Source organism: Camelina sativa, chromosome 18 (genome assembly GCF_000633955.1).
Source record: "Camelina sativa cultivar DH55 chromosome 18, Cs, whole genome shotgun sequence".
In the NCBI taxonomy this organism is placed as follows: domain Eukaryota; kingdom Viridiplantae; phylum Streptophyta; class Magnoliopsida; order Brassicales; family Brassicaceae; genus Camelina; species Camelina sativa.
This window is the reverse complement of record NC_025702.1, coordinates 12057576-12071309: the sequence shown is the minus strand read 5'-3', so window position 1 is coordinate 12071309 and position 13734 is coordinate 12057576. Positions and strand designations below refer to the sequence as shown.

Below are 13734 nucleotides of genomic sequence, written 5' to 3'. Positions count from 1 at the left end.
AGCATTACTTTTGGCTGAGAAAGTTTTTTGGTCCTCGCTGAAGAGGCTACTGATGTCCATGGGGTTATCTTACAATGAGCTCAACAGTCCCTCCCCTAGTGGAAATCGACCGAATGTTCATGAAGCCATGGGGTTTAAAACCACAGAACTTGGTTTCCTGCCGATTTCAGACTGCCTAATTATCTCTTATGAGTGAGTATTATTTCTTCCTATAGCCATATCCTCATTATCAATGATAATAGCTTTTCACAGTTAAATTTTATGGGAACTGGAAAGGGCCTGGAAAACATTTACAGTCTTTTAGCATGGTGACTGCAACAGACACCACAAAATGTTGTTACTTCTGAAATCTGCTCGTGATATTGCTGCATTATATTTTGTCTTTAAGTCTTTGCATGCTAAAAACATACCTTTATCAATTACTTTTTCAATATCTTTTAGTTAATTTGACTATTGGGGAGTAGTTAAGCTAACTAGTCCTTTCTTTTTCATCCAAGGCAAATTTCTCCATCTTTTCCTGTGGAGAATTTCAGCATCATTGTAGAATATGGAGGTGCAAATGGCTCGCCCAGATTTTCTGTTCCTTCGAAGTTGGATCCCTTTCCTTCCTTCCATTTCATTAAAGTGGAGTTGGATATGTCCAGTGCATGTGGGCAACTGTGCGCAGGTGTTACAGTACCTTATAGTCTGAAAATGATAAAGGTGAGAAGTATTCAACTTTTTAAACAACGTATATCTGTAGATTGTATAATATGATGGAAGAGTCTGTGTGTGAAGGCTTTCAAATTCAGAGCAGAGGAGCAATCTATATCAAAAATAATGTTTTCATGAGCACATGATCTTGATTGGTTTTGCAACTCTGAAAATCATACAACTTTAACACTAGTATGTACTTGAACCTATAATTGTGTTTTCACATCACTGGTATAACTGCATATATATTGAACGCTTTGTTTGAAAATGTTCCAGAATATGCATCTGTACAAGAACTTATGACTGAACTTAAATGTCTCTTTTGTAGGGAGACGAAGTTGAGACGAAAACTGGGTGGTTGGAAGAAGTGTTGAACTTTGTTTCAATTGAAAATGTGTGTTTTGCAGGATCTTCAGAAACCACAAATGAATCTGAATTTATCTCCATGCCCCAAGAATCTGAAAGAAAAGGTGGGATAATTGAAGAGGGAATTCTCTCTGACCAAAGATCCGTGATTGTTGTGAACACAAAAAATGTTGATAAGGAGATGATCATATCCAGAAGAAGTACATACCAGAAGGTTTTAGCAATGGAAAAAGAAGGAGTGCAAGTTGTGGAGCGTGATTCAGATCTACCTGTGGACCTGATGCTAAGTCCTGCAGTTTGCCTACTCTGGTATGATTGTGAAGATTTTAGTAAGAAGTCAGCTGCAACTATTGGTACTTCCTCAAGCTCACTTTCATGGATTGGAGATATCGCAACCAATGTTTTGACGTCATTGAGTTTCAGTTTTAACAGCTGCATCATGGTAAATCTAAATTCCACTGAACTTTGCTTTTTGCCATTTTTTTGTGGGAACATTGCACTATACATATGGAATTATCTTTAACTTTATGAATCATCGTCTAATATTTCGCTAAATCTATGATTACAAACTCACTAGATGTATAGTGCAATGTTCCATATGTATTGCATTATTNAAACAACGTATATCTGTAGATTGTATAATATGATGGAAGAGTCTGTGTGTGAAGGCTTTCAAATTCAGAGCAGAGGAGCAATCTATATCAAAAATAATGTTTTCATGAGCACATGATCTTGATTGGTTTTGCAACTCTGAAAATCATACAACTTTAACACTAGTATGTACTTGAACCTATAATTGTGTTTTCACATCACTGGTATAACTGCATATATATTGAACGCTTTGTTTGAAAATGTTCCAGAATATGCATCTGTACAAGAACTTATGACTGAACTTAAATGTCTCTTTTGTAGGGAGACGAAGTTGAGACGAAAACTGGGTGGTTGGAAGAAGTGTTGAACTTTGTTTCAATTGAAAATGTGTGTTTTGCAGGATCTTCAGAAACCACAAATGAATCTGAATTTATCTCCATGCCCCAAGAATCTGAAAGAAAAGGTGGGATAATTGAAGAGGGAATTCTCTCTGACCAAAGATCCGTGATTGTTGTGAACACAAAAAATGTTGATAAGGAGATGATCATATCCAGAAGAAGTACATACCAGAAGGTTTTAGCAATGGAAAAAGAAGGAGTGCAAGTTGTGGAGCGTGATTCAGATCTACCTGTGGACCTGATGCTAAGTCCTGCAGTTTGCCTACTCTGGTATGATTGTGAAGATTTTAGTAAGAAGTCAGCTGCAACTATTGGTACTTCCTCAAGCTCACTTTCATGGATTGGAGATATCGCAACCAATGTTTTGACGTCATTGAGTTTCAGTTTTAACAGCTGCATCATGGTAAATCTAAATTCCACTGAACTTTGCTTTTTGCCATTTTTTTGTGGGAACATTGCACTATACATATGGAATTATCTTTAACTTTATGAATCATCGTCTAATATTTCGCTAAATCTATGATTACAAACTCACTAGATGTATAGTGCAATGTTCCATATGTATTGCATTATTTTTCATACTCTTGTACCAAGTCGCAACATTTACGTCTAAACTGGAGAGTGAGCCAGGGAACTTAAAGAATGATTTTATTTTTCCGACAGGTTTTTGAGGGGGAACCCGCCTTCCTAGTTACAATAATGGATTCGTCTGATGAACTGTATGCAGCAGCTGGNGTGTTTTCACATCACTGGTATAACTGCATATATATTGAACGCTTTGTTTGAAAATGTTCCAGAATATGCATCTGTACAAGAACTTATGACTGAACTTAAATGTCTCTTTTGTAGGGAGACGAAGTTGAGACGAAAACTGGGTGGTTGGAAGAAGTGTTGAACTTTGTTTCAATTGAAAATGTGTGTTTTGCAGGATCTTCAGAAACCACAAATGAATCTGAATTTATCTCCATGCCCCAAGAATCTGAAAGAAAAGGTGGGATAATTGAAGAGGGAATTCTCTCTGACCAAAGATCCGTGATTGTTGTGAACACAAAAAATGTTGATAAGGAGATGATCATATCCAGAAGAAGTACATACCAGAAGGTTTTAGCAATGGAAAAAGAAGGAGTGCAAGTTGTGGAGCGTGATTCAGATCTACCTGTGGACCTGATGCTAAGTCCTGCAGTTTGCCTACTCTGGTATGATTGTGAAGATTTTAGTAAGAAGTCAGCTGCAACTATTGGTACTTCCTCAAGCTCACTTTCATGGATTGGAGATATCGCAACCAATGTTTTGACGTCATTGAGTTTCAGTTTTAACAGCTGCATCATGGTAAATCTAAATTCCACTGAACTTTGCTTTTTGCCATTTTTTTGTGGGAACATTGCACTATACATATGGAATTATCTTTAACTTTATGAATCATCGTCTAATATTTCGCTAAATCTATGATTACAAACTCACTAGATGTATAGTGCAATGTTCCATATGTATTGCATTATTTTTCATACTCTTGTACCAAGTCGCAACATTTACGTCTAAACTGGAGAGTGAGCCAGGGAACTTAAAGAATGATTTTATTTTTCCGACAGGTTTTTGAGGGGGAACCCGCCTTCCTAGTTACAATAATGGATTCGTCTGATGAACTGTATGCAGCAGCTGGTAGTCTGGGAATCAGTTTACAGTTGTTTTGCTCATCATCAGCTGATTTAACTGATGAAATTATATTGAGGTGTATCAAATCTTTCGTTAAGTTGTCCAAACTCCCTGTCAAAATGCCCGAGTCAGAATCTCTTGCCGAATCATTTCTCACCAAATTTCCGTCCGTGAATCCACTTACAGCTCAAGTAATTCTGTCATCTTCTGGATCACTTCTCGAATTCATGAAGCTCCCATATAGTAGCAAGGTTGAAAGGATGCAAAAGTATCATGTACCTGAAGAGAGTGTTGATCTTTTTAGTTCACTAGGCAGATACGGCGCGAGGGAGGACTCCAAATCTGTAATGACAGACAGCTCTTCGTCAGTATCTTCTGGACCTGACTCAGACACACACCATGTCAGTGTTCATTCTGGTTCGAAAAAGAATCACCACAGTGCAGAGAAAAACAGGATAGATATGGAAGACTTGGTCCATTTTGCTCCCTCGACAGAATTCGCTGATGCGCAGCTCAAGCCTTCTGGGAATTTCCAACTTGACGATTCTTGGTCATCTAGAGATCACGAGATATTTGATTTTGATCCTATCACTGAATTCTCCGATGCACCTTTTAAACCTTTTGGGATGATTCATCACAATGACTCTTGGCCAGTTAAAGATCCTGAGACATTTGACAAGAAGTCAGGACCTAGTTCATCATTAAAGGACCCGTTTTGGGGGAAAGATCTACCAGACTTTTCAGTGGAGGACTGTCTTCCTGGGATACCTGAATTAGAAGATTGGAGTTTCCCGAGTAAAGATGAATCCATAAGCCCGAACAGAGGATATAAACTTCCAGTGATGGGAAATTTCAACTTGCATGACCATAGGAACTCAGAGAGTTTCATTGCAGACTACAAAGGTGAAGTGATCGACAGAGCTGATAAGTATCTCGAGGAAGACTTCCCGCCTTCTCCTGGTTATAATAGGTTTGCTCCAATAGTTTCTGATGTTGACGAAGACGAACTTCCAAGAAAATCAAAATCTGGAAGGAAGTTATCTTTCTTTGAATATCTCCAGCCTAACTTCCCAAAAGCGGCTGACATTGATTCGAGTTCTGAAAGATTCACCACCGAGAAAGATTCAAAATATGATAACAGTGATTCTGCGCGTGGCTTTGTTGACAGCTATCCAGCAAAACGCCAAAGGACCCTTTTGGAGGAGGTCTTAACACGAAGATCTGCAATTCCCTCGACAGAGCTTCCATTTAGAGAAGAGATATCACATTTCGGTGGATCTCCACTATCAAACGCAATCCGTTCATCAAATCCAGTACAAGGTTCTCCTTGGACGATTGAGTTTATTAACAGAGCTCGAGAAAGAAGCAGAGCAAGGAGACAACAACAATCTCTTCCTTATTATGTTCCTCCCTCTAGTTTGGAGACTCCAGGAAACATAAAGAAAGCAAGTACCAAGAGAAAGAGTCCTTCCATGCTCGAGTTTTTCAAGTATAAAGGAGGCAACAAACTTCAAGAAGAGAAAAAGCAGAAGCGGTCAAAGAATTCTTCAGCCTCGCCAATAAACGACAGATCTTACTCTCCTCTCAGGTCATGGACACCAATTGATAAGCGAGCAAAACAGGTATTCATTATATATGATCCCTATATAAGTGAGATTTGTTCATGATTTAACACTGTGTTTTCTTTCCAGTCTCTATCTTTCTCAGGGAATGGAACTGAAGGCCAAACAAAACTGGTATGGAAGTAAAGAAGCAAACACGGCGTAGCAATTGGAAACTAACATTAGTGGAGATTCAATGTGGATGATCAGAGTTGAAGGTGAGCATCTCAAAATCTTATGTAAGCTTTACTTATTTCAGAGAAAAATGTTAATTTCTTGACAAGTTTATTAAATAATGTTTTATGAGAGAAACGAATTCTATTAACAACACGAGTTATATAGTAAATTCTACTATGATGTTACAGCAATTGTACTCGCAGCAACATACAAATACTAAAACTTCTTACCATTCTTGAGGTTTCTGACAGCCATCACAAGTTGTTGTCTTTCTCCTTCTACCTCTGCAAATCTCAGGCTTATCTCTGAATATCTCTCTTCCATTTCTTTTAACTCTCTTTCCATTGAACTGTTTTTGTTCTTACAATAAGCCAATTCATCTGATATCTTTGTTAGAGTCTCTTCTTTGTGTCCGTTTTCTTTTGACCTTGCTTCCATCCTGTAATTGTTGATCGTTATAAGTCAAATATTCACAACTGAAAAATATAACATGTCAATTTAGTTCGTTTATTGTCCACATACCTTGCATCTAGGATTTTAGTCATCTCTTCTTCTTTTCTGCGGATATCGACTTTCAAGTTTGATACTTGTTTTCTCAATTCATCATTCTCCATTTTTTCTTGAACAAAGCTGTTTTGTAATTCACTGTACTGTAAGCTTAGACCTTCTACTTCTGTCTTCAAATTCCTGAGCCTGGTCTCTTTTTCATCATTTGACGACTTAGTGAGAGTTAACTCTTTCTGCACTGTCTTGGCTTCGTCTTTAGCCAAAGTAATTTTTCTCTCGAATTCATCTCTTTCTTTCCTCCACTCTTGTATGATCTTCTCTGTTTCAGTAGCTGCTGCACTCGATTCATCTCTCAGCTTCGTGAGCTTCAGTACCTCACTTCCAAGCATCTGGACTTTCATGGACAAAGCTTCGTTCTTCTCTTCCACATGCTTCTTTATTTCCATCTGTTGTGTAATCTCGTTATGTGCTTTCTCTTGCATTTCCTCAAGATTTTTCTTTTGCAGACGAAGGTCGTTTGCTTCAGCCAATGTTTTCGTTGTCAGATTCTCATGCTCGCTCAGCTTCGATTCCATTTCTAGAGTAAGCCTCTTGCATTTCTCTTGAAGCCGCTCTGCTGTTATAGCGTTTTTCCATCTTGTTTTCCTCAGATTCTCCTCTGCTTGGATGGCTCTCTGCTCTTGTTCAGTTTTTTCACGCATCATTGTGTCAATATCTTCATCAAAAGCCCGTGCTTGATCCTCCAGTTCTTTCTTTAACTCTTTCACTTGACCCTCAAGTTCATTAACTGTGATCAAACATTCTGAATACTCCAGAGATTGCTGCTTCAGTTTGCATTCCAATATCTCTATCTGAGATTTCAATTCGTCTATCATATCCTTGGAATCAGAGAATTCATCTTCCGCATTTGAGCATTCTTGTCGCTCTAATGTTAAGGATACGTTTTTGTAATTCTCCTCCTTGAAGGACTCATATTCCCGAGTAAGCTCATCCAATAGAATCTCTTGTTCTTCGTTCTTTTTCCTGTAAGAGTCCAACTCCCAATCTAAATCTTCGATCTGTTGCTTTAGCGTATCTATCTCATTATTTCCAGAATCCATTCCCTTATCTTCTTCAAGCTTCTTAGCCTCCTCTAATAAGCTATTCAGAGAAGATATCTCATTATTCTTCTGCTCCAACATCTCATTGAGATCCCTCACAGCAAGAATCAAATTAGAGTTTGACTCTTGTGTCCTCTGCAACTGCAACTTAAGGTTACTCGTCAAATCCTTCTCACAACTCAGCTCATCTCTAATCTCCTCAATCATATTACTCGAATCTTCGCTTACGCATCTCAACCTGCTTTCAGCATCAGCCTCATCTCTACTGTTCTGCACCCTGAGCTTTTCACACTCTTCCAGAGCTCCATCTCTTTCACCCTTGAGACAACTAACTTCCCTCGACAGTTCCTGTATCCGTTTGCTCTCCTTTGTCGCCTGTTTCCTTAAAGACTGCTTCTCCAGCTCGGATAACTCTGACTGCCTCCTCAAAGCTTCCAATTCCATCTTGAGCCTTTCAATAGGGTCACNCTTGATCCTCCAGTTCTTTCTTTAACTCTTTCACTTGACCCTCAAGTTCATTAACTGTGATCAAACATTCTGAATACTCCAGAGATTGCTGCTTCAGTTTGCATTCCAATATCTCTATCTGAGATTTCAATTCGTCTATCATATCCTTGGAATCAGAGAATTCATCTTCCGCATTTGAGCATTCTTGTCGCTCTAATGTTAAGGATACGTTTTTGTAATTCTCCTCCTTGAAGGACTCATATTCCCGAGTAAGCTCATCCAATAGAATCTCTTGTTCTTCGTTCTTTTTCCTGTAAGAGTCCAACTCCCAATCTAAATCTTCGATCTGTTGCTTTAGCGTATCTATCTCATTATTTCCAGAATCCATTCCCTTATCTTCTTCAAGCTTCTTAGCCTCCTCTAATAAGCTATTCAGAGAAGATATCTCATTATTCTTCTGCTCCAACATCTCATTGAGATCCCTCACAGCAAGAATCAAATTAGAGTTTGACTCTTGTGTCCTCTGCAACTGCAACTTAAGGTTACTCGTCAAATCCTTCTCACAACTCAGCTCATCTCTAATCTCCTCAATCATATTACTCGAATCTTCGCTTACGCATCTCAACCTGCTTTCAGCATCAGCCTCATCTCTACTGTTCTGCACCCTGAGCTTTTCACACTCTTCCAGAGCTCCATCTCTTTCACCCTTGAGACAACTAACTTCCCTCGACAGTTCCTGTATCCGTTTGCTCTCCTTTGTCGCCTGTTTCCTTAAAGACTGCTTCTCCAGCTCGGATAACTCTGATTGCCTCCTCAAAGCTTCCAATTCCATCTTGAGCCTTTCAATAGGGTCACTCGATTCAGTAACAACACCAGGGAATCCTCTTTGGAAATTGTTCTCAGGGCTGGTTCTTGACTCGATGTAACTTTCGTCTGATGTTGAACTAGCTGACCAGTCTGTGTTTGATCTTCGATGCCCGTTTTTTGTTGCAGGAACTGAGTTATGTCGTTGAGGTAAGCGTGCATTCCCTTCATCTATCCACCCTGATTCACCAATTGAATCAAAGGAACCTCCTAGACCAGCATTTTTAGCCGTGTTTGCATCCAAGCTCCTTTCCTGCGAAACAAATTCAAAACACGATAACTATCACAACTTTCTTAATAAACAAAGACAGTTTAATTAACTTATCTGAACCCCAAAGAACCTTACATCTTGGTTACATCCATCTAACTCATCATTGCTTTGTAGACTTTTGAAGCTGTCTTCTTTGCTAAGTGTTTGATCTTTATTTTCCTCAATAAATCTGCAAAAATTAGAAGTCAATAAATCTCTAACAAAGAAAACAAAACAGTAAACAACAACATGTAGAAGAAAGAAGAAACTATTTACTTTAAATCACTGGCTCCTTGTATCTTATGAATTGTCACCTACACCAACAACAACCAAACCATTTATATATTTTCTAATACATATTTACTAACTCAGGTTTCAGAAGGAGAAGAAGAGGAGTACATTTAAGACAGCACCAGAGTTGGCAAATTTGAGAGGTAAAGAAACAGTTACTGGCTCTGTTTCTGTCAGAAAATCTGCAAAATCAATGGAAGCTTCTCCTAGAAAACCCGATTTCGAAGAACCCTGAAACGGAATTTGGTAAATTTTGAACCTTTTCTTTCCCAGAATAACTCAAAACACATAATATGTTGTGTTCCACTCACAGTTGCAACAACAAAATGGTAAATCTTCTCACGAACAATCCCAGATTTAGGTTCTTTGATTAGCTTCACTGACACATATATTGGATTCTCCCATGAACAGATCCCTTCTTTAACCTCAGATTTCTCCAGCTTAAACGTTGGCTTCCCAACATCATCAGGAACCAATGAGATCATCAAAGCAGTCTTCTTTAGCTTCGGCACCTTCACATTCAATAAAAAAGGTAACATTTTTTTTATTCCTCATAAAAATCACATTCACACTTCAAACAAATCTTGAAACTTTGAATGTCACAGATCTAGAACTATAGTGAACACATTGTCTGATTTTTACAAAGAAATATGAAAACGGGATTACTGGGTTTCAAGATTTAAAAAAGATTTAAAGAGACAAAACACACACAAACCTGAGTTGCCTGAAACTGAAGCTTGAACACAGCCTTGATTTTGTTCTTGTCGTTCCTCCATGACTTAAACATTGTTTTTTTTTTTCTCGAAAGAACCCAAAACCTTGTTCAAAATTTGGATTCTCTGATATGTATCAGTTTCCAAAGAATGTACTTAGGATAGGAGGAAACAAAAACAAAACACAATAACCTGATTTACAGACTGTGTGTGATCACTTTCCTTGTTAGAATATAAAGGTTGATTCGTAATCGTACCACTTCATTTTAATATATAAAACTTAATCAGTGAGTTATAAGTAGATTCCATCTAAAGCCTAATTGTTTTCTTACTGCTTTAAATGGGGTTTTGATTGAGTACGAAATTAACTTTTAATAGTTTATTAATTGATTGAACTGAAAAGTGCTTTTCTTTTTAATGCAGTAAGGCATATAAATGTTGGTGTGATTTTTTGGGTCCTTGTAAATTTAATAGACACCCCAACCTCCCCCTTTTTAATTGCTTGTGTGTGACTTACAATAAAGTCTATATAAGAATTGTTAACTACAAACTTGAATCATGTTAAAAGTATCTTTACATTTACATGAGTGAATGGGTAAAAGAGGTTTAGTGGCTTCTAGTATTGAAATGTATAAAAAAAAGTTTTAAAAGTAAATCATATACAGTAGTATATGAAAGGCATTTGCACATTACACCATTATTGAGTTGAGACTACCATATTGGTGGCCCCAAGAAAAACCGAAACACCTTTATCTGCATGCCACATTCTGGTCATGATCCATCACGCATTATGTTTATGTACATACAGCTGTACTACACACTATAGAATATATGTATGTTGCGTGTGGTGTGTTTATATTTAATGATAAAACATTTATTATTTCAGAATTTTAATGAATCTGCACTCGATATATTTTTCTTGTATATATATATATATTAACATTTTTGAAATACATATTGTGTTATGCACTTTTAGTTTTATTTATTTAAAAAGTTATTTACAACATTAACCTCTAACAAATTTTCAAAACTTACATTGCTCCAAATTTGGTTTCTTTAATATTTTACATTCCATTTCTAACACAATACTGCAAATATTTTATAGAAACAGAAACTATAATATATTAATGACACTTTCTATTGTTTTTTAAATTTTTTGCTTCTATTATATGAAAACTATAATATTTTATGGAAACAGAAACTATAATATATCATGTGACAGGTTATATAGCAAGACGAATTTGAGTTGATATAAATATAAATTAAAATATTATTAATTATGTGTTCATCATGTTATTATTTTATTAACACCATCAATATTAGAAGATTTAAAATTTTCACTAAATTACGATTATGTAAAAAACAAATATCATGCAATGTACCACGAATTAAACCTAAAATTAACAATCTAAATACAATTATACGATCGCAAACACTAAATAAAATCAACAAACATTTATAACTTAAATTTAAAAGTTTTAGTTTAAATAAAAATTGTCCCGTGGTGTACCACGGGTTAAATCCTAGTTGGTTTGATAATTGCAACACTCACTCTATTCTCCATTCTTTGGTACTACAGTAAAACCTCTATAAATTAATACTCTATAAATTAATAAACACTATAAATTAATAAATTTTGCTGGTCCCAAGTCGGGCCAGTGTAAAAATTAACAATATTCGATAAGATAATAAGATAATAATTTTTTCGAAATCTCCTTATAAAATATGGTCCCAATAATATCATAAATTAATAATTATGTAAATTTATATATATATATATATATATATAGATATAATAGTGTATGTTTCTCCTAAAGCTCAATTCTATAGAACAATTGTAATGTTGTATTTTCAACCTATAATGATATCTCTAAAATATTTTATAACATGTCATACAAATAATTAAATTTAAAGTTTTAATTTTTAGATATGCATCATTTACAATTTGATAATTTGACAGATTATTAAAATAGGAGAATTGATATTATTATTCATAGATTTGAATTTATGTGTCTCATGTGTATAAGTCAATTTGTCTATAATATTTGTAATTTATTGTAAATAGTGCTTTCTAAATATTACAAGTTCAATTCCTAAACCATAAAATTTATAACATCTGAAAGTTTAATCTTATTTTGCTTTAGTTGTTCCAATTCATAATTTTTTAAAAAATAAACAATTAAAAATATATCTATAAATTAATAATTATTAATTTACACTATAAAATAATAATTATTAATTTATAGATAAATTAATATCACTATAAATTAATAAAATATCTTAGTCCCAACATTATTAATTTATAGAAGTTTTACTGTAATTCGCAATCTTAAAACGCATTTTGTAATGAGTTTAAAATCTTGATTAAAGTTGTAGACTAAGGGAGACCTGAAATTCTTCAAATCGAAACCAACTCATCAGAATTTTATGATTTTGGTTTTCTAATAATGAAGGTGAATATTAAAAAAAAAGGTTGCTGACTAAAAAATGATTAGAAGCTGGATCCACAAAACGTATATAAAATATGGGAGCAAGTATTGGAAGCACATGAAAACATGTGCAACAAACACTGTCGCTCTCTTCAATGCTCTCATTTTCTTTGTCTCCTATATTTTTTTTTTTGCTTTTATAATACTGTTATGTTTAGACATCTCATCTCTTAATATTTTGTCGTTAACAAGTTTTGTATATCCCCCATAATTTTCCTTAGATTAGGTGCAGAACATATTCAATAATTAGCATTTAGTGATTAAAACAAAATCGGGAATGACGTCAACAAAAAAGGTTAGGAAATTAAGACTCATGACTTTGTCTGTAGAGAAATCTGGTTCACTAGAAGACATATCATCTTGCATGGACCACTTATTAGTTGTTAAGCTTTTGTGACAATTGTCAAACAACTTTATAAATGCAAGATTTATATGATTTTTTTTTTCTTAGAGAAAATTGCTCAAGATACCCAAAACAGTATAAAGATTTTTTAAAACATTTTGTCTTCATTCCAAACAATCATAAATGTGTGTATGCTATAAATTTTACACCGCTATCATTGCGGTCTAACCATATTTATGACAGACGTATCACGTATGCAATGTTAATTCTAAGATTAGACAGACTTGCAATAATTACTTTGGAAAATGTTATAGAGATTAGGTGGGTTTACACAATATTCGTTTGTGTTGTTTGAGTGAATCTTAGCCTTAGTAATATGTGGGCTTGGGCTCACAGAGATTTAAATGTGAGCATGTAAGACTAGTTGCCAACTACGACGTGCGGCGTGAGTTAAATAGAGCCCTGCTTTGGCTACTTCTCGGGTTGCCACATGACAACAACCTAGTCGTTTATTAGATGTTCACCAACGGTCACGATAACACCCATATGAATACAAAAATACCAAACAAAAACTGATCATGCATGTGTCTTCCGAAACGTGTCCCAAGGCCCCCAAACAAATGGATAAAACAAAAGTCTAATAGATTTTTTCATTAGATCTACTCTCAAGAAGATTCAGATTCTTAATACTTTTTTAGGTTCCATATCTCTCGGACAGATATATTGAAGAAGATCCCAAAACATGGCTATCGAAATAAACGCGAGGAAAGTGGCATTTGTGCCATATGCATTCGCTATAGTCGCAACGACGATGGTGCTTCATTGTTGCCATCAAGAACCACAACGAGTTAAACATCCCAAAACGCGGTTTGCGTCTATGGGACGTGTCTACGGGCCTCTATATTTGTGTTATAGCTTACTTCCATGGAAAATTCAGAGGTTGACAAGTATGGATCAGAAGCGTTTCTAGTCAATTTGATGGCTATGATCACAATTCTCTTTGCTACTTTTGTGATATTCATTGTTTCGACAATTTGTTTATTTAAACTTAACGCCGCAGTGATTAATTAGCTAATTAATAATGGTCTTCAATCTTTTCTTTTTTTTGTTGCCGGATTGATGTAATTTATATAGTTTTTTTTTTTTTTTTTTTTTTTTTTTTTTTTTTTTTTTTTTTTTNAATATAACTCCAAACAAAGACATGAAGGTGTGTTCAAATCCAGAATTTTAAAAAAAATCGAAAAATCTAAT

General features: G+C 35.4%; 2 protein-coding genes and 1 long non-coding RNA gene across 5 annotated transcripts in view; 2 read left to right on the top strand and 1 right to left on the bottom strand.

The window, feature by feature from the left end:
* LOC104763397 overlaps positions 1–9102 on the top strand; it is a 12846-nt gene extending 3744 nt beyond the window's left edge. Inside the window, exons 5-10 of the mRNA XM_010486774.2 lie at positions 3–192; positions 498–702; positions 1022–1501; positions 3638–5323; positions 5393–5520; positions 9020–9102. Of these exons, the coding sequence (XP_010485076.1) occupies positions 3–192; positions 498–702; positions 1022–1501; positions 3638–5323; positions 5393–5449 (2618 nt within the window). The 3' untranslated portion in view covers positions 5450–5520; positions 9020–9102. The remainder of the gene's footprint in view (positions 1–2; positions 193–497; positions 703–1021; positions 1502–3637; positions 5324–5392; positions 5521–9019) is intronic.
* Positions 5528–10049, bottom strand: LOC104761236 (centrosomal protein of 83 kDa-like). Of its 3 annotated transcripts, none has more exons than XM_010484277.2 (8): positions 9654–10049; positions 9250–9450; positions 9047–9169; positions 8924–8961; positions 8744–8837; positions 8160–8650; positions 6002–7324; positions 5528–5918 (listed from the first exon to the last, which is right to left on the bottom strand). In XM_010484277.2, the coding sequence occupies exons 1-8, from the start codon at positions 9723–9725 to the stop codon at positions 5696–5698; spliced, it is 2565 nt and encodes an 854-aa protein (XP_010482579.1). In that variant the 5' UTR covers positions 9726–10049; the 3' UTR covers positions 5528–5695. The 3 variants fall into 3 exon arrangements, with proteins under 3 accessions (XP_010482579.1, XP_019095983.1, XP_010482578.1); XM_019240438.1 differs by having other exon boundaries at positions 6002–7530; positions 8366–8650; positions 9654–10040; XM_010484276.2 differs by having other exon boundaries at positions 6002–7537; positions 8373–8650; positions 9654–10038.
* On the top strand, positions 9178–13592 carry LOC104761237. The gene is made up of 3 exons (XR_763113.1): positions 9178–9267; positions 9350–9470; positions 13182–13592. It is a non-coding gene; the product is annotated as an uncharacterized LOC104761237 (long non-coding RNA).

Coding starts and splice junctions, on each gene's coding strand:
- LOC104761236 (XM_010484277.2), bottom strand. CDS start 9,725: ATGTTTAAGTCATGGAGGAACGACAAGAACAAAATCAAGGCTGTGTTC. Junction 9,451..9,653: donor TTCAGTTTCAGGCAACTCAG/GTTTGTGTGTGT, acceptor TTGAATGTGAAG/GTGCCGAAGCTAAAGAAGAC. Junction 7,325..8,159: donor GAGGCTGATGCTGAAAGCAG/GTTGAGATGCGT, acceptor TGCTGAAAGCAG/GTTGAGATGCGTAAGCGAAG.